Genomic DNA, 22,369 nt, shown 5'->3' on the forward strand with positions numbered 1-22,369 from the left:
ACATGTCTGCTGTGGTGGAGTGAACGTTGGGGGATGGGTCTATCTGCCGGTGAACTTCCCTCAGAGCTCATTCAGCAGGAACTCGGAATGACGTTTCATAACTTTGTAGCTACAGTTCCTGCCAGCAGCCTGACTTTGACGGGCTGAAACCTGCAGACACGCCGTAGCAGTCGGTTCTCTGCCTGCACAGATGGTGAAGCTTCACAAGGATCCTCTGCTGCTGAATGCACCACAACAATCACCGCCTGCTGCACAAATCCTGCCCCGATGCAGAAAGCATCGGGGCATATTCATGGAAATCTGCAGCAGTTTTACATACACATTGTTTATTAATCACAACTAGAGACGGTTTAAGGAATGTGTGAAGGTTGAAGTAAATATTTATTTTTTAATCCTGCCAACAGTGAGGCTTTGCTCCGCTAGTTCCGCCTGCTGTGTTTTATTGAACTGCTTTCTTCATCTGCATGGAAACGAAGGTTGATTGTTATTTATGGCTGAGATACATCTAGGGGAGGAATCTGAATAATCTTTACAGTCATTACTGTCCAAAAGTTGTAATCTTCACTCATTTCCTGTCGGTCTAACTTCCCTTTAATCCGTTTTTTTCTTTTAGTAATTTATCTGAATGTCTTCAGTTTGCTTCTCCTTCCACTTAGTTTTCCTTACATGTTTCAACTCTGACCTTTGCTCTTTAAATGTGTTTTTTAGGGTTAACCTATCATAGATGCAGTTTGCTCCATTTTTTTTTTTTCTGAATCTGAAAAACGCCAAAGATTGACTGAAAATAGGATTATTACTCCAACACGTTGAGCTACTGGCTGAAAAAAAAAAAAACAGAAGCAATTTTAGTCATTTCAGTATTTTTACACCTTTATTAAAAGCAACAAAAAATGACACCTTTTTTTTTTTTACCAGTGACAAACATTTCTGTTAAACCTTTCAGAAAACAAAAATCACAAACGCATACCAAACTGTTATACAGGCACACAGGAATATACCAATGATTTAAGGAAGAACTAATAAAAAGATAAACATGTTGACCTTATTTCTAATAAAGGCCAACAGATGGATATTCTCTCACATGAAGGCTAATTACAGCTTTATTCTCTGAAACGTAGCCACATATTCAGTGACCCGCTTTAAGCTTTGTTCCTTCTGTAATGCAGTGAGATCAATCTGTGAATAAACCATTATTACATTTTGTAACACTTTTAAACAAAAATACATGACGTTAGAATCAACATCCTTTTTTTTATTGCAGGAAAATAATTTCTGCTGCAGAAGGTTTTTTTTATGTTTGTCAGAGGGGAGAGACGGCAACAATTTAATTTACAGACATTTCTCTGAGGAGTTTTCGTTGAAGTGTAACTAACCCTCCTGTTAAGCAAAACCCCGCCCATGGGGATTTTAATGCACTTACATTTTGTTTTATTTAAAAGCTACCAGCTGAAGACCAATAACAGCATTTTATGTTCTTCACCGCAGAGCAGTAAACACATCGGTAATTAAGTCAGGTTCTTTACAGTACTACGTCAGCAGATTTTTATTTATTTTATCTACAGTAAATGTTTTTCACAATGACCATTCCTCATAAGGTAATTTCTGTTAATATGTTAAATGAACCAGATTACGAAGTCTTAAATACAAAATTTGTCACTTATTTCAATGCAAATGTTGCTCCTGTTCAAAGGTTTTCATCACTAACTTTTGATTTCTTCCCTTTGGTCTCAACTTGTACTAAGACTAAAGGACTAAAGGAGGAGGCAGGAAAATGCTAATTGGGTTGAATGGATCAGTGGATTTAGTGAGCAGCTGTGAGATTTGGTGGAGACGATGTAGGGCAGGAAAGTTTCCAGATGAATGGAAACACTGAAATGAATCAAAACATTGTAATACTTGTTATTATTAGCAATGTAAACATACGGCTCTGGTCAGGACGTGACCCTCATACAGTATAAACACATTCCTCAAGAAAAGAATTAGCTCTATCTTGTGTGGAGCCTCATGTGTGTCTTTAAATTACACTGCTGTGTGAATCTGGCGCCACACAGAGTGCAGGAGTGTGGTTTCTCTCCTGTGTGAACAACTTTGTGTCTGGTGAGTGTGCTCTTTTGTCGAAACGTTTTCCCGCAAACGTCGCACTCGAACGGCTTCTCTCCCGTGTGGACCAGGATGTGGCTCTTCACGGCTCCCGGCTCGGCAAACGTGTCCCCGCAAATCTCGCAGGAGAAGGGCCGCACTCCTGTGTGGACCTTGGTGTGCCGCTTAAGATGCGACTTGCAGCTGAATGTTTTCCCGCACTCGTCGCAGCTGAAGGGCTTCTCTCCTGTGTGAACTCGCAGGTGTCTCTTTAAGTTGCACTGAAGTCGAAATTTTTTCCCGCAAACCTCACATGGGAACGGCAGCTCTCCGGTGTGGACCCGGATGTGCTCCTGGTAATGCATCTTGTGACGAAAATCTTTGCCGCAGATTTCACAGCCGAACGGCCTCTCTCCTGTGTGGACTCTCATGTGAGTCTCGAAATGCGTCTTGCGGGAAAATTTCCTGCCACAGACACCGCAAACGAAAGGTTTCTCCCCAGTGTGGACCCTCATGTGCGCCTGCAGAATCCCCTGATTCCTGAACCTCTCGCCGCAGAAGTCGCATATGAACGGCCTCTCTCCGGTGTGGATTCGCTTGTGGTTGCGCAGATTCCCGCGCTGGTTAAATCTTTTTCCACAAACATCACACCTGAATGGTTTCTCCCCTGTGTGGACTCTCTTGTGCGTGGTAAGATTAGTCCTCTGGTTAAATTCATGCCCACAGACGTCACAAATGAACACTCTCTCTTTCTTCCTGACTGCTGGGTCTGAATCTGCATTTTCCTGCCCACTGCAGTGGTTTGTGTTAGCCGAGCTGAAGGAATGACACTTCATGTGTCTATGGAGGGACTGCTTGTAGAAATATTGTTTGTCACACTCGAAGCAGCTGTAAAGGGCCTTGGCTGTGTCGCCCGAATCGGGTGTTCTGCTCTCTTTGTGCTTAATTTCTGTTCCAAAATCTGGTAGCGGTTCCTGCCAGTGATTGTCCTCATCACTGACTTCAGTCTCTGAAGAGTCTGAAGCTTTTCCAGCTGTTTTTATCTTAAAGTAGTTGCTTACTCCCGGGTTTATCGTCAATTCTGGCCCATCATCGGGTTCTGTTTTTATAAACTGAACGGAACTCAAAGGTTTTGACTCTCTGTTATGCTCAGTTTCCCTGAGATACAGTTGTGAAGACTGATATTCCTCCTCCTCTTCTTCTTCTTCACTCTTCACAATAACATTCAACGGGAAACTGGCCAGATCCTCCTCTCCATAAAGCTGCTCTCCCTCCTGATTGGTCCAGGATTCCTCATTTTCCTCCTTTATGTGGAGCAGCTCTGGGTCCTGCTCGTCCTCACTGGAGCTCCACTCAAAGGGACGCTCTTCTTTAATCACCAACAGCTGCGGATCATCTGCAGAAAGCAGAAATTAAGTTTGTAGATAAATCAATTGCCCTTAGAAAAGTACAGTTTGTTATAGCTGCTTGATTTTGTGTAATATTCCTGCTAGATTTTATTGTCAAACAGTTTTATTGAGGCATCAGACATGAAAATTGAAACGTCAACAATACAAATTTGTCCCCTTTTTCTTCTTATGTGAACATAAAACATAAGACGATACAAAAACAAAACAGAAATGACATAGCAGCAACATTCCCATGACGTATTCCTGCAAGATTTTAGTGTCGTTTTCCTCATCAGACAACCAACTTCAGTGATCTTTAACCTACAACAACCACTATTTGTAATGAGCCAGCAGGAACCATAAGGCTCCTAAAGTAGACGCCCTTTTTTTGTTTCATCATGTCAGTTCTGTTGTGCAGAATGAATGGATAAAACATTTTGTCATAAGTTTATGACCTGATTAGTCTCACAAGCCCCAGTCATATGCTGCAGATGCCGTCTTCATACTGAAACCGACTCTGCTGATGTTTCTTTCCTGTTACGAAGTTCTTCCTTAATGTTGCCACACAATGAGGGATTATTGCTAAGTCAATGATTTTATGCAATGTATTGGGATTTTGCAAAACGGATAACTTTTTATTTTTTAGAGAGTTGCCTTAACAAGCTGATTGCATCAGCTCTGCAGCATTCTCTCATCCTGAGCAAGCATGTAGCAGCAGTGAAAAGGAATCACTCCCTGTTAGCAGCAAGAAACCTCCAGTAGAGCCAGGCTCAGCGTGAACGGGCCATCTGCTGCAACCGGCTGGAGGCTGCGAGACGGCAGAAAGCACACACAGGAAACACCAACGCTTTGGGCCCGGTCTGCTTTTAATGGAGAGGAAAACATGGAGGACATGAAGAGTTGAGAGATAAATCTGAAAAGCCAAAACAGCTTAATGTTTTAATAGATGTTTTCTTTTTTCACTTATGCAAGTGAGGAAAACAAGCCTGCACATTTACAGAATCTTACAAGCAGAATTTTCTCTTGCTGAATGCAAACAGAATTAAAAGAAAATACTGAAGGTTTAGGTTTGAATCGTACTGTTGAAGACATCTATTAAATATATAAGTTCTTAGCTTGTAAAAAGTCTTGTTCAAATCTTTTTGGGAGCTGAAAGTATCCGAACGTTAGCTAGCTACTGCAGTGAAATTATTAAATAAAAACGGTTCTTGAAACTACATTTCATTAATCCTAAATTATATGAAACAAGAAAAGTTTGATTTAATGTGACAGAGAACATTTTTTTTTCTTTTACAATAAATGTAAACGTGTAGTTTCAGCTGTAGCAAAATATGTTTATGTGGGCACATTTGCAACATGTGCTCGCATAATAAAAATTATAACATTTTTCAAGCAATTTCTATTTTAATTTCAGAATTGCAATGTTTATAATCATGATAAATACAATAAATATGACCTATTACACAATATTCATCTTTATTTAATAACATTTGTTCACATCATAAAAAAACAATATGACAGGTAAAATACATTATGACCAGTGAAAAGGCAGAAACTTCCTCACAGATTTTTCTTTTTAAAAGTTATAATTTATTTTAACACTTTAATTTCAAACATAGACACATGATCTTGATATTGAGCCATTTTAATTATCGCTCACATTAAAAACATTTGAAAATGTTACCTATTTCAGGTGTGACTTGTTAGTTACTCTGCTTGTTGGGGAGACTGAATGAATCACTGCTCACCTATTCATTTGAAAACCGGATTGTTTAGAATTAAACACGGAGATTACAAATCTAATCTGGGTGGGGTATTAATGTTGAATGTTGACCAAAGGAAATAGGATTTAAGTATTTCTGACTTCCGGTTCTGTTTCCTGTGTTTTGTTTCTGCTACGTGCAGTTTGGCTCATTTTTAACGAGACTAAATGATGACTATAATGTCAATGAGGTAAATAACCCGATTTAAATCAACATAAACAAAGGAAGCCCCGTTTTCCTCAGCCACAGAGCTACAGCTAGCTAACAGCGATAAATGAGTTTTTTCTTACCAGCTGTTTGGTTTCTACCTACATCCTGATGGACGCCGAGCTGCTTCATCTGGACTTTGTCCTCTGCAGCCAGACTTTCAGCGCTGCTCTGATGGACATAATCCACTTCCTTCATGGTTGCAGCCGTCTCTAAAATGAACCAGGCCGATCAGCTCACACTGCAGCCGGGAGCATTTCTGTTAGGCTCCATGCGAGGTTCCGCTGGAGTGTTTCAAGAGGCGGATGCGCACGAAAAAACTGCAACCAGATCTTAAAAAACCCGACTGTCTGTTTCGGAACGATTGCTGACGTAATGACAGAGTTTTAAACGGGCATCTACACGGACACCCTGTCCCAAGAACCATTTTCCACAACTATCAAGGGGTGGTTGCATCGCATCAATCCGTATTCAGGTACTTGCAAATAAGGCCAGAAAATGCGAAAAACGATGAGAATACGAAACAATGGAATTAAATTAAATTGTATTAAACATAAAACAAGACTTAAATAGTTATTTCGGCTTACAACACATGTAATATTGATCTTAAAGTCTTAATGCAGAAAGTCGAGCTGTTAGCAAGTTTATTTGTATTTACTTGACAAAATGTAATGAAGAGTTATATATATATATATATATATATATATATATATATATATATATATATAATTTTACTGATGAATTAGTCAATTTTTGGAGCTGAAGTTGATTTAGGTAAAGAAGATCCTTCAACATCAAAATGTGGTTCTATATACAAATATGTCATGATTTGTTAAAATCGTGACTACCTTCTTTTTACTTCACAACTAAGCAGAACTTTGTGTTGGTCTGTCTTACAAAATACAAAATCCCAACAAAATACATCACAAAAAGTGACAAAGTAAAAAACAAAAACATACATTCTTTGCTACCTTAAAGAGTTTGATTATTAATTAACCACAACTGCCAAAACTTCTCATTCTGTTTTGGTTTTACAATAAAACTAATCTATTCTCTGAAACCAAAGTGGACAAAACCTGACTGGATGTTACAGGGATTAATTCGCTCCAGCAGATGGCAGCAGTGAAACAGATGCCTGTACAGATGCCTGATTGAAATATGATGAGAGACATAAACAAAAGACGCGGAGACTCATTCGTTTGAGACTTAAGTGGATTCAGTCGAACAGAAACGTGCATAGCTGCGGTGTGGCCGTATTGTTCTGGTTTATGAGCCTCCAATGTGTAATACAAAGAACAGACACCATGGAGAAAGTGGATTATGCTCATCGGAATATTCTACCTTTGGAGGACAAACTTCAGGTTAAACGGCTCGGTGTGCATCAGCCGCAAGAAACTGGGAGAATCCGAACAACAGGTAAGAAGAAGCTCTGTTGGGGTAAAATTTAACAAAACGAGGGTGGTTTGTTTCTTTTTTTTGATCGGTAATCCATTATCCGCCATAGAGATACGTCAACATATCCGCCATATTCGAAGGGGAAACATTATTTTGGTCATAGAATTTTGAAGATTCTCCAGGGAAACAAAGATAAAATAAAATAAAAAAAATCAGTAATTATATTTCCTTGTTGTTAAAGCTCTGATGTATTAAAAATATACAGTAAACAGAATTGATCAAATAGTATGTCTTGTTTTTCTTATTTGTGTTCTATCTGTGCAGCTTTGTTTAACAGTATTGTAGATCTGGTTGCCTTGGCGTGTTGGTGGCAGATTTACACCGCCTGTTGAATTAATGGTACAACAGGCCACATCTGCTTTATCAAGCAAATAGGACAGATTGTGACTTGCACAGCAAGACAAAGATGACAAAAGAAAATTAAGGGTTAAAGCAAGGAATGTGCCTTTATGTATGTTTGCACAAAGGAGCAGTAAACCCCTCTCTATGTGGTGGGTTTGCTTGCCTTGCAGCAACGAAATAATATGTTCTTCCTGTTACACATTTTACTTTATTGAATTAATGGAACAACGGGCGGTATGTGATTCACGAAGCAAACAAGACAAGTTATAAGTACAAAGAAACAAACAGAACAAAAGACAGAAGTGCTGACATGACTAGTTGGTTAAAATCTTGATGATGTCTAAATGTTTTGTCAGGATCAATATCTCACACATACTTCTTTAAACATACAACTGCTTTTAGATTTTGCTACACAAAACAGTGTGTGAGGGGAAGCGGTAGCCATCAGACCTCTTCATACAAGATATTTTAAAACGTCAACAATGATGTATTGAATCAACAACACAGTAATGGAGGAGGCTGAAATCTCGATTCTGGTCTCTTTTCTGTCAATCTGTTTCCCCCCTCTTGTTTCCATCCTAATGTTTTGTGTAAATCTCATCACCAAACAGTTTTTATCCGGTTATAGTCAGGCCCTGTGTGGACAAACACATGGGTTTCTGTGGAGTCCTGCTGAATGAGATTCAGTTAACCATGATGTCCATGTTTCTCCTGCAGACAAGCAGCATCTTTTGGTGATCAAAAAAGAGGTTTCCGGTCTGCAGAGCTCCAGTTTGGACCAGCAGAACCCAGAACTCCACCATATAAAAAAGGAAGAGGAGGAACTGTGGGAGAGTGAAGATGGAGAGCAGCTCACTGTGAAGATTGTAGATTATGAAACCCTTAAGATATCAGGGCTCTGCCACGTCCAAACTGACGACGGCAAAGAAACTGAAGCTCCAACAAGCAGCCCAGCTAAACGAACGGAAACAGGACCTGATGGAGAGGACAGTGGAGGAGCAGAACTAGATGAAAACCCAGAACCAACAGGATATGGGACTGAACAGCAGGAGGTCCAGATAAAATATGGTAATCATCAGGTTCTGCTCTGTTTGCATGAATTTCTCTCATCATAAAAATGGAAGGAGCGATGTAATTTAATAAATGCACTTGTTGTAGCATCAAACATAAAACGAACACACTAATGGTAAGATATAAATATTAATAAATATACAAATTGCCTTGTAGACAGCTGAGGGAGGGGAAAAGGTCACGTCTAAATTGCAGGCAGCAAAGGGTCAAAATATCTTACTATCTGGATCTGTACAATTACAAAAGTCTCCTTGAAACATGACTTTTCTGCTTCTCTTGCAGATGAGCAGCAACTGTTGGTAATCAAAGTAGAAGCTCCTGATTCACGGAGGTCCATTTTAGTCCAGCAAGACACAGAGCCACTCCAGAAGACAACGGAAGAGAAGCTGTGGATCAGTCAGGATGAAGAGGAGCTTGCTTTGATGAGTGAAGATGAAGAGAAACCTCAGTCATCAGAGCTTCATCTCATCAGAAGTGAAGACGGCAGAGATGCTGAAGCTTCAACCAGCAGCTCAGCTGAACAGACGGAAACAGAATCTGGTGGAGAGGAGGGTGGAGGACCACAGCCAGACAGGAATTCAGATCCACAAGCTTGTTTACAGTCCAGTCATTCAGGTTCTTCCGAGACTGAAGTCAGTAGGAAGTGGTGGTCAGGAGTGAGTGGAGACGGTTGTGAAGACAATCTATCAGGTTTATCTAAAAATAAAGGCTGCAGTGAAGGCTGGTGGGAAATTGGGACACTTCAGTCAGGCATGAACAGCAGACCTGGATGTAGAAGTGCCGTGAAACCCTTTAGCTGCCCAGACTGTGGTAAACAATTTGTGTACCAGCAGTCATTCCTGAAGCACCTGTCATGTCATTCAGGAGAAAAGGCTTCCACCTGTTTGGCTGATATGAAACAATCAATAGCCAAAGCTGGGAAGAAATCAGTTGCTTGTGTTGTTTGTGGGAAAATGTTTAAGGATCAGTATTATCTTAAATGTCATATGAGGCTCCACACTGGAGAGAAACCATTTAGTTGTGATGTTTGCGGTAAAGCGTTTAGGCATTCTCATATTCTTAAACTTCACTTAAGAATCCACACTGGAGAAAAACCTTTTACTTGTGATGAATGTGGTAAAACGTTTACCAAGCTGCAAAATCTTAAAGGTCACATGACATGCCACACAGGGGAGAAGCCTTTTCAGTGTGAGGAATGTGGCAAAAGATTCACACAAAGGGGAACGCTGAGGAACCACATGATGATTCATAAAGGAGAAAAACCTTTCGCTTGCGGTAGCTGTGACAAGCATTTCAGGCTTAAAGCAGATCTTCAGAAACACGCGGTAACTCACACGGGAGTGAAACCATTTTCCTGCCGTTACTGCGGAGCCAGATTTGCTCATCGGGGAGCTTTGACGAGACACATTAGACGCCACACAGGTGAGAAATCATTTGCGTGTGATAGGTGTGATAAAAGATTTTATCGAAATTCTGAACTGAAGTATCACGTGTCAGTTCATACAAGAGACTGGAAACAAGACACTGAAAACAGAAAGTTTGCCTGCAAGGAATGCGGGAAAAAATATATCAGAAAGGTGCATCTTACGGCACACATGAGTACCCACTTGGGAGAAAAACCTTTCAGCTGCAGTGTTTGTAGTGTGAGTTTTACACGCCATGATAGTCTGAAGAGACACACAATGAGAGCCCACAGTCAATAGAAACTGCTCATTCTGCCAATCTAGATGTACTCATCTAGATTGGTGTAAATGCTGCTAGTTAGAGGTGTTTATTTTGTATAGATTAAAATCAGCGTAACTTCATAGATGGTAAGTTTTCCAATATAATCATCTTACTGGTATTATCTACATGAGGCGCCTTGCTAAAACATTGACAATGTTATGTAAATTATTTAATGGTCATGCTGTGCTAATGTTTTTCAGTGTGCCCATTCATGCCTGTTGTAGTTATACTAAAAATACTCCCTAACCTGACAGTATCTATGTTGTAATGATATAGCTACAAACCAAATCTGAAACACAAATGTTTCAGTAGACTTCTTTTTTATCAAAGGTTTTATATTTTGTAGTTTTGCTAAATACTAACATGCTCATGTTTGTAATGTAAAAGCTTGTTTTTGTCATATTTGTTGGATATCTTTTATACTGTTATATGGAAAAGGCAAAAGAAAGCCTACTTATCTTCAAGAAAGCCTGACATCAATAAAGACTCAAAAACATTGCCCCTCCGAGTTGCTTTATTTTAAAAGCTTAAAAGATTGGTTTAGGCTTTAAAAATAACAAATTTCCCACTGTAGATATTCATTGAAAATTTGTCATCTTTTTCAAAAGGTTGGGGTAGGCATTTAGAGATTTTCTCTAAAGTTTTTTTTTAGCTGCATTAAGTGTTTGAACTGCAAAGGTGACAAGTCCCTGGTCTAATTGCAGCGTTTCCATATTTACCACCAGGGTTGTGAACTGTCTGCTGCAGGAGCGAATAATGTCCAGCAGAAGGCAGCAGAGCGGGAGTTACCGACTGCTGTCCGTGCAGATGCCTGCTCAAAAACAATAAAAAAAGACGTAAAGGCTTCGCTTTTCACATTTATGGATCCAGTCTGATAATTATCAGTCTGCTTCATGTCACAGAGCGCAGACACCATGAAGGAAGTGGATCATGTTCATCACATCAACTTTGAAAGTCGGCCTTTAGAGGACAAACTGCAGATGAAACGGCTCGATGTCCAGCAGGATGCTGGCGCAAATCAAACTGGTAAGAACTGAGGATAACATGATTTTAGCTAAAGGTGAGTTGTTATTCTTTTGTACTGGTTTGGGAAAATCAAACCTCACTACAGTGCGAATTCAGACTGGAAAAATGTGCGTCCTCTCCGGTAAGTCCAGATTCAGCATGGCTGCTGCGCATATCAAAACGCTGTGAAAGTAGCAGAAATAAACCATTTCTTTGCTGTTCTGACAGGTTATAGCACACTATTGCTATAACTATTGCTATAACCTGAACACATGCTAGTTTGCAGAGTGAATGCATAGAATAAACAGGAATACGTTGTTAACAGCAGGCAGCCCAGTTGTATAAATCAACATTGAAAGAAGACCTACTGGAGTCACTGAGGCTGCGCACTGCGCTCCTTCTGTCTGTCTCCCAGGTACATGGGGGGCGTCACAGGGCGCATCACCAGGGTTAATTACAACCGATCGGGACTTGGCACATCTATGTTTATCCTGTCCAATTAATACAATAAACTAAACATTTGTGATTACACTTCTGACTATTGTCGCATCTCTTTTACTCTCACGTTTGTCTGCTAACAAAGGCCAAAAAAGTCTTTAAAATTACAAAATGTCAGACTTTTTTTTTAACCAGATAAGATAATTGTCTCTCTAAATTTCCCTAAGAGTGTATCTATGTGTTGCTCTGCGATGAACTTTATCTCACTCACTCAACCGTGGCATCCATTTGTCCCTGGCAGATGAGGAGCAGCTGTTGGTGATAAAAGAAGAGATTCCTGAAGAAAACCTCCAGATAAAGAAGGAAGAGGAAGAACTCTGCCCTAATGCTGATGGAGAGCTGATCAACGAGGAGGAGGAAGAGACTGAGGACAACAGGTTCCCCTTCACGGTTGTTATTGTGAAGATTGAAGATGATAAAGAGAAGCCTCAGTTATCAGATCTTCATCATGTCAAAACTGAAGACAATATGGAGACAGAGGCTCCAAGCAGCAGCTCAGCTGAACAGATGCAACAAAATCCAGCAGGGGTTCAAGCGGGATGGAAGGAGATCCCGGGAAAACGGTGTTTGGATGGTGAGACCCTTCTCAGATTTTAGTTGGATGTTTATCTAAAGGCCTCGTAAGCAATCTGGAAAAGTCTGGAAACTATTCTCAAGGTCTGAATAAATAGGAAAAAGGAAAATGGGTTGCTGTAAGATTTTACAAAACTTTATTTCCAATCCTGTTATCTAAATGTTGTGTTCTAACTTCTTTCCTCATTTCCTTTCCTCTGACTTTATTTCCGCTTTTCTTCCACCGTATGTCTAATTTTTTTTTTCTTGTTTCTTCCCCCTTTACTTCCTTGATTATTTCCCTTTCTTGTGTTTCCTTCTCCCTGCTTTTCTTTCTTTGTTGGGACCATCATTTTTTTCCCTTCTTTGAGTATTTTGTCATCCTTTGTTGTGTTCATTCTTTCTTTCCTTCCTTGTTAATTTTTTTTAATCCTTCCTCACATCCTTCCATTCTTCCTTCAAGCGGTCCTTCCTTATTCTTCTTCCTTCATTCCATCTAACAACCACAGCCGGTAGAAAAGGTCTCATGGTCATCAACTAAATTAAAGTCCAACACCCTTTAATTCACCTCTTTCTTATGTTATTGTTTGTGCTGCTTAGACATTTGACAGAAGAAACTGTTTTCGACATTTAACTTGAATAAAAGTTTTTATTTAACTTGTAATTTTGACTTTGTTGGAAAAGTAAAAGAGCCAGACCTGAATTTTATCTCCTCTGTCATTGAGCAGCAATTTATGAAGCCGTTTCACTTGTAGGATCTGTAATGTAGCTTGTTGTTGTGTCTCTTGCAGAGGGCAAACGAATGTTGGCGATTAAAGAAGAGGTTCCTGTTCTGTCGAGATCCAGTACGGACCAGAAGCTTATCAAGATAAAGAAGGAAGAGGAGGAACTGTGGATCAGTCAGGAGGAAGAGTGGCTTACTGTGAAGGATAAAGATGAAGAGAAACTTCGGTTATCAGAGCTTCGGGAAATTAAAGCTGAAGCCAACAGAGAGGCTGAATCTTTAACCAGCAGTTCAGCTGAACAGATGGAAACAGAACCTGATGGAGAGGATGGTGGAGTACCAGAACCTCATGGGGCTTTTAACAGTATTTATGAAAAAACATTAAATAATGAGACTGCTGTTAAATTACACACAATAACTCGCACTGGAAACAGAGAACATGGCTCTGATCTTTGTGGTAAAGGATTTAGAGAAAAGGGTTACCTTCAGACACATCAGTCACAACTTCCGACTGAAGAGAGAATATTTGCCTGTGATGTTTGTGGCACGAGGTTTCAAAGACGTGAAACTCTTAAAAACCACATGAGGATCCACCCCACAGAGAGACAGTTCATCTGCAGTGTTTGTAGCAAAGCGTTTTCAAGACAAGATCATCTAAAGAGTCACACGCGTGTTCACACCGGAGAGAAACCGTTCAGTTGCAGTTTTTGCAGTAAAGGATTTTCACAGCAAATTCATCTCAAGAGTCACATGCGAGTTCACACTGGAGAGAAGCCGTTCCTTTGTAGTTTTTGTAGCAAAGGATTTTCGCGACAGGATCTTCTAAAGAGCCACATGCGAGTTCACACGGGAGAGAAACCGTTTGTCTGCGGTGTTTGCAGCAAAGGATTCTCACAACAGAATCACCTGAAAAACCACATGGGTTTTCACACGACGCCGTTTAGCTGCAGCGACTGCGGTAAACGTTTTGTGAAGGAGGACCAGTTAAAGCGACATGTGAGGCTCCACACGGAAGGGAGGCCGTTTGGTTGTGACGTCTGTAAAAGCAGGTTTTATAAAAGGTATCATCTTGAAAATCATATGAGGATCCATTCGGGAGAGAAACCGTTTGTGTGTGGAGTTTGCAGTAAAGCGTTTTCACGAGACGGGGATCTGAAGCGTCACATGGGCGCCCACGAGGGCTGTAACTAACGAGTCAATAAATCTGTGTTTTCTGATCATTCTAGCACTATTTTAACCCATCCCTGATCTTTTTCCTTGCAGTTTTTGTGTTTCACTCCTCATTTTCAAGTTGACACTGCAGGTCATGGGGCACCATGCACTCCCTCCTCCCTTACCTGTTGCTGTGTGGTTCCTCTTTCCACCAATTTCAAGAGACCTCAGTCAGATGTTCTGAAGTCATCCTGTGGAAATTAAGGGAACCCCACACATTATTTCTATCAAGGTAGTGAAGTTTAGAAATGGTCATAAAGCTCAGAGCAGCATTTTTTGGAGGACTCCCAGAGTTTCTCTATGAAGCTCTGAACAGAGAAGAAAAACTTATTCTGCAGAATAACCAAGTTGACCTAAAAACTGCAACTAAATTAAACATATTTTATTTTTGCAGTGTAGCTTGACCCTTTTACTACTGCGTACGTCTTTTTTACAAACATCACATCTTTAAAAATAACAAGCTTATTCTCTGTGTTTTTAGATGTCACTTTAAATTTCATCATTCTGCTTGAAACTAAACAAGTATTTTGCACTTAAAATGTACAACATCTTTAGCAAAAAGAAACTGCAGAGCTTTCTGATCAACTTACCCAACAGTTTCCTCTCAACTTTTGAGAGCAGACAAAGAAATCTGCTCTCAAAAGCATTTTCATTGAAACTTCAATTTTGATGAAATTGAAGTTTCTTTCAATAAAAATAATCAACAATCAATGTGTTTTGTGTTTACTTCTATCGATGGTCATGCCCTTCATCAAATAGGGAGCAATAGTTGTTGAAAAGTAAATTCAGTGTTACAAACTGAGGATTATCTATGTTGTACAATAACAAAAAACAATAGTACCTTCAGATACATGCAGGAATATGAGTGAAAAGCTTAATTTTGATTGAACAAATCCTCATTCTGTGTGCTGGCAGAGAGAATATTTTGTGCAAGAGACTGAGTTTCAAACACTGGTGTTGTGCCATCAGCTGCCTCCATTGTGAGTGGACATTGTGGTTGTTTTGGTATAAATTTTGATTTCAAATGGAAGTGAGCTGGTTCTGTCCATATCTCGGAGCTAATATCTGTAGGAACTTGGTGTTGTAGATCAGAGGTGGAGTCACAAAGGTAAATGAAGTGATGTAAGTGACAGAACCTTTTTGGGAACATGGCGGAGAGTTTTTCCAAATTGGATTCAGGTGGTTTTAATTCCAAGCAGGTCGGCCTTGTCTGCGTCCCGATGAAAGCGATAATTAAAGTCAGGTCTGGTCGAGTTCGTGAGCGGTCATATGCAGTTCTCAGATGTCCTGAATGAACGTCCTGGGTTTGAGTTTTGCGTGTTGTTGCATTTAAAATTATTTTAAATGCTCATTTTATGTACATAAATGTGTTGATGTCTGCTCAGTTTATGTCAGTTTTACAGCTGGAGGAGATTCCTCTCTGTCGTTTTAGTTTATAGGCACTCTGATAAACAACAGAAGTGGGTTTCAATCTCAATGCCTGTGTTGTAGTTTCAGACCACATCTCAAATGGATTCTATTCTTGTTGAATTCCTGAGGAATTGTTTCTTTTTAATGTTTGTTTACTGACTGGTTCATGACAAACGGCAGTCTGCTCTGCTTTCAGAAAACCTCAAGAAGAGAACAAAAGAGCTCTGGCTGAGCTGAGCTCCATCTTCACTACATGTGGGAAGTAATGAGGTACAGGGACAGCTGCTAAGTGAAAACAGATGTCTCTGACATAGGCTTTACTTCTCTATAGTAAGAGTTAGGGGTTTTTGTTTAATTTTTGATGGTTTAACTTTACAAAATAAAGTGTAATCGTTTGCAATGGTCTAGATTAATTGATATCCAGTTCTTTTAAAGGTTTTGCAAACATTTTCTTTGTTCTTTTCACTGAAAACCTGAACGACTGACTGCTGTAGGAGCTAGCTGACTCCAGAAGAGGGAGACACTACCAAGGCATAATTAGAGAGTGTTTGTGCAGATGCCTGATCAAAATCCAGCAGAGAGCCATAAATAATTTCCAGTCGGAGACTGGGGCTCCGATGGCCTGTAACGACACTATAGATCCAGTCTAGTAGACATGAACCCGACTAGAATATGAGCTAATGTGCACGGCTAATTTTAAAGAGGGCAGAAACCATGAAGAAGGTGGATTATAATCGGTACTGAAAGTCTGCCTTTAGAGGGCAAACTGCAGAGAAAACAGCTCGTAGCCACTAACCGCAGGATGATGATGGAAACCCAACAGCTGGTAAGAAGAAGCTCTGGCTTAATGAGGATATGACTGATTTTATTTAGGTTTGGCTATTCTTCGGGTAGACGCTTAATTGACTATTATTACGACACGTCAGCGCGTCCGCCATGTTGGAAAGAAAATACGGGTTAATTAACTTTTCAGGTGAACGGAAAACATGCTGTTTACACTGGATTTAAATCAGTTTGGCTGCCACAAAAATAATTTTATCACCCAAACATATTGATTTGTAGCCTTTACCTGAGCTGGTCTTTATTTCTTTTTGTAGTGACTGGTGTGAAAAGCATTCAAAGGCATTAAAGGTTTTTTAAAACCTAAAATTAATAAAAGCTTCGAGATTTCAATGTGAGGCAAAACAGCGACATCCGATGGTGAACTGGAAGTACAGCAGGCGTAAGCAAAATAAGCATTATTGTCTTAATTCAAAATATGTGCCGTAAAAATCGATAAATGTAAACATATACCTTTAACAATGAAGAACATGTTTTCACCAATGTTTAGAAAATTCACTCTTAGTTTCCAAAAATCACATATCAAGAAAATGGTTTCCATTCTTAGTTTTATTTTTTTTATATATACAAAAACACTTTTTCTTTAGTTTCACTAATTTTTGTGAGCACATTTATTTGTAAATTGAATTAAGTGTTTAACTGCCAGAGCTAAGAAATAAATTCAGGAGCAATATGTTAAACCATTCATCTTCTCACCTTGTCTATTTTAGACAACACTCAAACACCCTGCGATGTGTTGTCCTTTCCTGTTTAAATATGAACATATTTTTTCTGTAATGAGATAGAAGTGTATTGCAGAACATATGAGAAACGTAAAGCTGTTGTTTTAACAAATTTTATATCTTATGAATAGAAAGTTTCTTGTTTTAACAAGATACTTTTTCTGAATTTATTTTTTTTCTGCAACCGTTGCTATTCTGTAAATTTAATCCCAACATGTTTGGGAAGTTTTTCTGTTAAACTGATAAAATTGATTTCTTTTTTTTACTTATTTAGAATGTTTTGTTGTGGAAAAAGACAAATAAATGTGGAAAATTGGACTTAAAAAAATCCACGTCATAAGGCCTTACATTTGTTTATTTCTGTACCAATTATTATTACCAGTATTGAGATAAACAATTATTGTATAGAAATATGACTGAAAATCCAACTTCAAACCATCTGATTTCCACCTGCCCAGTGTTGTAATACACACATGAAGCTGCGTCTCTTGTTCTGTATCTATGACTGCAATGGTTTCTGCAGCATTTACATACCTTGTGGTTTATTCTGAAACTCTTTCCTGATGCGTCTCTCCTCAGACTGCGAGCAACACTAATGTCTGAACGTTGGGAGACTGAAGACGGATTCGCATCTCATCAGGAAAACATCTTAACGGCGCCGACCTTTACTAGAAGTATATTTAGAGATGTGGGCTAATTCAGAACACCAAGCTGGAAAAACACATCGATCAGAGATGGAAAGCCGGGACTCCGAAACACAATCCAGCTTTCTCCAACTTGCTAAGAAAGAGACTGAAGGTAAATAATTGTTCCTTCCTAATTAAACTGGATGGGTATTAATTAATTTGATTCCTGTTAAAACCTAGCAGCCACCACTGCACCACTAACAGCTTTCTTATTCCACACACTATTTTTAAGATCTGGGTGTCATTCACTGTTGTTTGATAAACCTAATTAGTCAAGTTAAATTACTAACTTGTGTAGTAATGCTAAGTTAATTAGCTCTGTTAAAATTGGCTCCTTAGTAAGGAATTTATTTTCCTAAATGATGCCATCGTCTACTTTGCATAATTGTCAATTTGATGGTATTTTTTTTAGATGTCATTATTCCAAACATCCTCATGTTTTTTTTATCTCAGTACCATGACTGCAAATGTGGCCTTCATTTATGTATTTACAATTGTCTAATTTATTTTAGGTTTTTGTTTACACTTTTTAAATTAATAAGAGGGGGGAAAAATCAAGAAAGAAAATTCTAAATTTTGATTTCATAGGCGGATACATTGTTTTGCTGAGCCCAACCACTGCCACAGGAAATAAGCAGTCAGGGATGTGCGAATTATTTAATTATGGATTTTTATTTTTAAAGGAGTCACAGATGTCTATGTGTTTTTCAGTGTTTCCTGGGCACCAGCTGTGGGTGGTTAAAGAAGAGATTCGCAGTGACTGGAGCTCTAGTTTGGGCCCGCTTGACTCAGAGCCGCCCCACATGAAGGAAGAAGAGACGCCTGCTGTGAAAAGTGAAAAAGAAGAAAAACCAAAGTTTTCAGATTGTAGCTGCATGAAAACTGAAGACAGGAGAAGAGAACCCCTGACGCCCAACTTGGCTAAACAGATGGAAGCAGAACCTGATGGAGAGAACTGTGGAAGACCAGAACCAGGCCCAAGCCTCAATAGTTCTTATCAAGAAAGTGAGATGACCCTTCACCGTACAGGTAAAAGATCCAAACGCTGTGCCAGATTTAAAGCTCAGACTGGAGTTGGTTGTTTCGTCTCAAAACATTCAAACGCAAGACTAAATTTCACCTGACTGACTAACAAAGCCAAAAATAATAATAATATTCCTATTAGCTTTTAAAATAATAATAATAATAATAATAATAAATTAGATGTCTACCATTATCAATATGGCATACTTTGCTTTAAGTTTTAAGAAAAACAATACTAACTTTTTTGTAAGAATGCTTGAAATCATTAACATCCATATGCTTTTCAGTTTTCCCGGTCCAGCAGGTGTTGGGGATGAAGCAAGAGGCTCCCCAAGACTTGAACTCTTGTTTGAACCAGAAAGACCCAGAGCCCTCCCACATAAAGGAGGAAGATGATGACCTGTGGGTCGGTGAGGAGAGAGAACAGCTTATTGTGAAGATTGTAGATGATGAGAAACTTAGTTCGTTATCAGAACTTCATTACGTCAAACCTGAAGAGGGCAGAGAGACGGACACTCCAAAGAAGATCTCAGCTGTACAGATAAAGAAAGAGCCTGATGGAGACTGTGAAAGTCCAAAACCAAGCAGGACCCGTCGTTCAGCTACTCGTCTGCAGTCAAAAAACAATGAAGATGCATCCCACTCTTCTGATACTGAAAACAGTGGGGAAGAAAGCAGCTCTGTGACACACCAATCAGTGGGTAAGCCTACCAAATCTTCAGCTGAGAAGAAGCAATCTAGAAAAAAGAAAAACGGTGACACTCAACCGGGAGCCAAAGCTGAAAAGAAATCATATGCTTGTGAAGATTGTGGTAAAACATTTCCATATCAGTGTCATCTCAAGTCTCATAGGAGACTCCACACTGGAGAGAAACCATTTGCTTGTGCAGACTGTGGTAAAACTTTTTACCAGCAGTATCAACTTAATTGTCACATGACAGTCCACACGGGGGAGAAACCATTTGCTTGTGATTTTTGTGGTAAAACATTTCCTTATCAGTGCCACCTCAAATCTCACTTGAGACTGCATACGGGAGAGAGACCATATGCTTGTGGCAACTGTGGTAAAGCATTTACAGAGCTGAAGGATCTTAAAAGGCACATGAGATGCCACACAGGAGAGAAACCTTTTCAGTGTGAGGTGTGCTATAAAAAGTTTAGCCTAAAGGGGGCTCTGAAGCGGCACATGATGATTCATAACGGAGAAAAACCATTTGCATGCACTGATTGTGACAGACACTTCAGATTTAATGCCGATCTTCAAGCACACATGTTAACCCATTTAGGAGTAAAACCATTTGCCTGCGCTTATTGTAATGCAAAATTTACTCGAAAAGGAAGTCTGCTTCTGCATGTTAGACACCACACTGGCGAGAATCTACTTACCTGTGAAGTCTGCGAGGAGAAATTTGTCCGAAAATGCGATCTTGACAACCATATGCCAGTTCACTCAAGAGCACAGAAGGTTCCATCCGGAAATGAGAATTTTGTCTGTGATGAATGTGGAAAAAAATTTGTTGAGAAGTCACGCTTAACGAGACACATGATTACGCACACAGGAGAGAAACCATTCAGTTGTGATGTTTGTAGTGTGAAATTTTCACGACAAGAACACGTGAAAAGGCACAAAATGACACGGCACAGTATGATAAGAACACGTGAAGAGACACAAAGTTACACAGGTATGCATGAAGAGACACAAAATGACACAGGAATGCATGAAGAGACACAAAATGACACAGGAATGCATGAAGAGACACAAAATGACACAGGAATGCATGAAGAGACACAAAATGACACAGGAATGCATGAAGACACACAAAACGACACAGCACAATACATGAACATATAAAGAGACAGTCACAGGAACATAAACGCCTCAGAACACTCAACATAAGATGAGAAGAAACACACATGACACTCCAAAAGAAAGTCAAACCACAGTTTCATGGTTTCAGATAGACATGGTGATCATTTGTCGTATCTCTTTCATTAAGACTTTAATGTTGGATTCAAACATTGAGAGGAACACATTTTTTTCTGTTTGAGGATGAATGGTGGCCAGACAGAAATCTGCATGATTGAGCTCCTTGATGGTCTACAGTAGGGGTGCCTGAGTCCATTCCTCGAGATCCACTATCCTGCAACTCTGTTGCCTCCCCTCTCCAGTACACCTAATTCAAATGAATCATCGCATCTTTTAGCTCTGCTGAGGAACGGTAACAAGTCATTCATGTGATTCAGGTGCGTCGAATTAGGAATGCATCTAAAAGTTCCAGGATAGTAGATCTTGAGGACTGGACTTGGGCACCCCTTATCTACAGGGTAAGTTCTTTTTCATCTGACGGTCCGCTTTGCAACAACACTTTAGTTTCTCAGTAAAGACTGAATTGTGTTGCTATTTCTATCATTGCATCTCTAAAATCTTTTGTAAATAGAGTTGGCTTAAATTTTATTTTTAGAATAAGCTGTTGTCTGTCCTCAAAACATGAAAGTTTAAACCCAAACCAACTTTTTTCTTAAATGCTGAATTTGGCTGGTAATTTATTGGTTTATGTGTTATGCAGTATTTATTGAACTTTATTTTTTCTTGTTGGTGGATTGAGCAGTCTTTTGCGTAGCAAAGTATAAAGCTGAACTAACTTTTCTTTGATCAAGACTGAACTTTGTTGGTACTACTCTAATTACTATCATTGTTTACTGTTATCTTTATAGTCTAATATAGTTTGAAATGTATTTTAGTCAGTAGAAGATTAGCTTATGTTTGCTCTGTAACAAAATGATATTAAGGTTTTCCCTGACAAATGAATTTGGTTGGAAACATTCATTATTTTGTGAAATCTCTCTAAGCATGTTTAGTTTACATCGTTTTGTTTGAAGACTGAGCTGATGTCTGTTCTATAGCAGGTAAGTATTAACCTCAATTAACCTCAACTAAGATTTTTTTAAAGTCTTTAACCTGTTGGCTTTTAAAAAGTCTGTTTTGTTCGTAGAAGACTGAGTGCTTGTGGGTTCTGTAGTTAGAAAGTCCTGTTAGGTGAACATTTCACTAAACTCAATACCACTGATGTGCCTTAGGTTTTGTTTCTGCACAACTTTTGTTTAATTTTAACAATCATTTCATCCAATGAGCTCTGTATTTTTTTTTTTTGTGGATCTGGTTTCCCTCCCTCATTTCAGCCTATGTGACGCTAGAGCGAAATGAACGCATGACCAATCTATTTGACCAAGCTGTGCTGCAGAAAAAATCTGTTCTCTGTGTAAGCATATTAAACCTTTTCAAAGAACAATCTGTTGTGATGATTGTTGTTTATGCTTCCAGAACTTGGTGAAGAGTGTCTGAACCCACATATTCACAAAGAAAATTGAAAATGTTGGATTTGTATGTATTCACCTCACTTTTTAATGCAGTTTCTTCAAATAGACCTTTAGGGTACATCGTTGATGTGGCCCTATCCAATCCAAAAATTACATCAAGGTCAGTCAAAATGGGTCAGCAGTATCTGTAAACATCAGTTTAAGTGTCCTCACAAATTTGAAGTTGGGCTTTGACTTGACCATTATTTATTTATATATATATATAAAAAAAAATTCCCCTCTCACCCTCCGTGGGTGGTCTCTTTCATCCTCTGAGCTCGGGTCCTCTACCAGAGGCCTGGGAGCTTGA

The 22,369-nt window shown here is 39.2% G+C and overlaps 4 protein-coding genes across 7 annotated transcripts; 3 read left to right on the forward strand and 1 right to left on the reverse strand.

The window, feature by feature from the left end:
- Nucleotides 1-898: 898 nt before the first annotated feature.
- On the reverse strand, nucleotides 899-6,005 carry LOC103152747 (gastrula zinc finger protein XlCGF57.1-like). Its single transcript, XM_007573347.2, has 2 exons — nucleotides 5,521-6,005; nucleotides 899-3,475 (listed from the first exon to the last, which is right to left on the reverse strand). Exons 1-2 carry the CDS (start codon nucleotides 5,633-5,635, stop codon nucleotides 1,986-1,988), a joined length of 1,605 nt encoding a protein of 534 aa, XP_007573409.1. The 5' UTR covers nucleotides 5,636-6,005; the 3' UTR covers nucleotides 899-1,985.
- Nucleotides 6,006-6,223: 218 nt separating this feature from the next.
- Nucleotides 6,224-10,529, forward strand: LOC103153161 (zinc finger protein 37-like). 2 transcript variants are annotated; one of them, XM_016661227.1, is made up of 3 exons: nucleotides 6,224-6,853; nucleotides 7,952-8,304; nucleotides 8,593-10,529. In XM_016661227.1, the coding sequence occupies exons 1-3, from the start codon at nucleotides 6,706-6,708 to the stop codon at nucleotides 10,006-10,008; spliced, it is 1,917 nt and encodes a 638-aa protein (XP_016516713.1). In that variant the 5' UTR covers nucleotides 6,224-6,705; the 3' UTR covers nucleotides 10,009-10,529. The 2 variants fall into 2 exon arrangements, with proteins under 2 accessions (XP_016516713.1, XP_016516702.1); XM_016661216.1 differs by having other exon boundaries at nucleotides 6,227-6,853; nucleotides 7,952-8,302; nucleotides 8,588-10,529.
- Nucleotides 10,530-10,752: 223 nt separating this feature from the next.
- Nucleotides 10,753-14,732, forward strand: LOC103152757 (zinc finger protein 45-like). Its single transcript, XM_007573359.2, has 3 exons — nucleotides 10,753-11,056; nucleotides 11,775-12,107; nucleotides 12,877-14,732. Exons 1-3 carry the CDS (start codon nucleotides 10,924-10,926, stop codon nucleotides 13,998-14,000), a joined length of 1,590 nt encoding a protein of 529 aa, XP_007573421.1. The 5' UTR covers nucleotides 10,753-10,923; the 3' UTR covers nucleotides 14,001-14,732.
- A 99-nt stretch (nucleotides 14,733-14,831) lies between these two features.
- LOC103152766 (zinc finger protein 260-like) lies at nucleotides 14,832-21,992 on the forward strand. Of its 3 annotated transcripts, none has more exons than XM_016661207.1 (4): nucleotides 14,832-15,761; nucleotides 17,573-17,791; nucleotides 18,391-18,708; nucleotides 18,990-21,992. In XM_016661207.1, exons 2-4 carry the CDS (start codon nucleotides 17,680-17,682, stop codon nucleotides 20,552-20,554), a joined length of 1,995 nt encoding a protein of 664 aa, XP_016516693.1. In that variant the 5' UTR covers nucleotides 14,832-15,761; nucleotides 17,573-17,679; the 3' UTR covers nucleotides 20,555-21,992. The 3 variants fall into 3 exon arrangements, with proteins under 3 accessions (XP_016516693.1, XP_007573433.1, XP_016516690.1); XM_007573371.2 differs by lacking the exon at nucleotides 14,832-15,761 and adding an exon at nucleotides 15,768-16,257; XM_016661204.1 differs by lacking the exon at nucleotides 14,832-15,761 and adding an exon at nucleotides 16,632-16,653.
- Nucleotides 21,993-22,369: the final 377 nt, after the last annotated feature.

The sequence above is a fragment of the Poecilia formosa genome, unplaced genomic scaffold, assembly GCF_000485575.1.
Source record: "Poecilia formosa unplaced genomic scaffold, Poecilia_formosa-5.1.2 Scaffold7, whole genome shotgun sequence".
NCBI lineage: Eukaryota > Metazoa > Chordata > Actinopteri > Cyprinodontiformes > Poeciliidae > Poecilia > Poecilia formosa.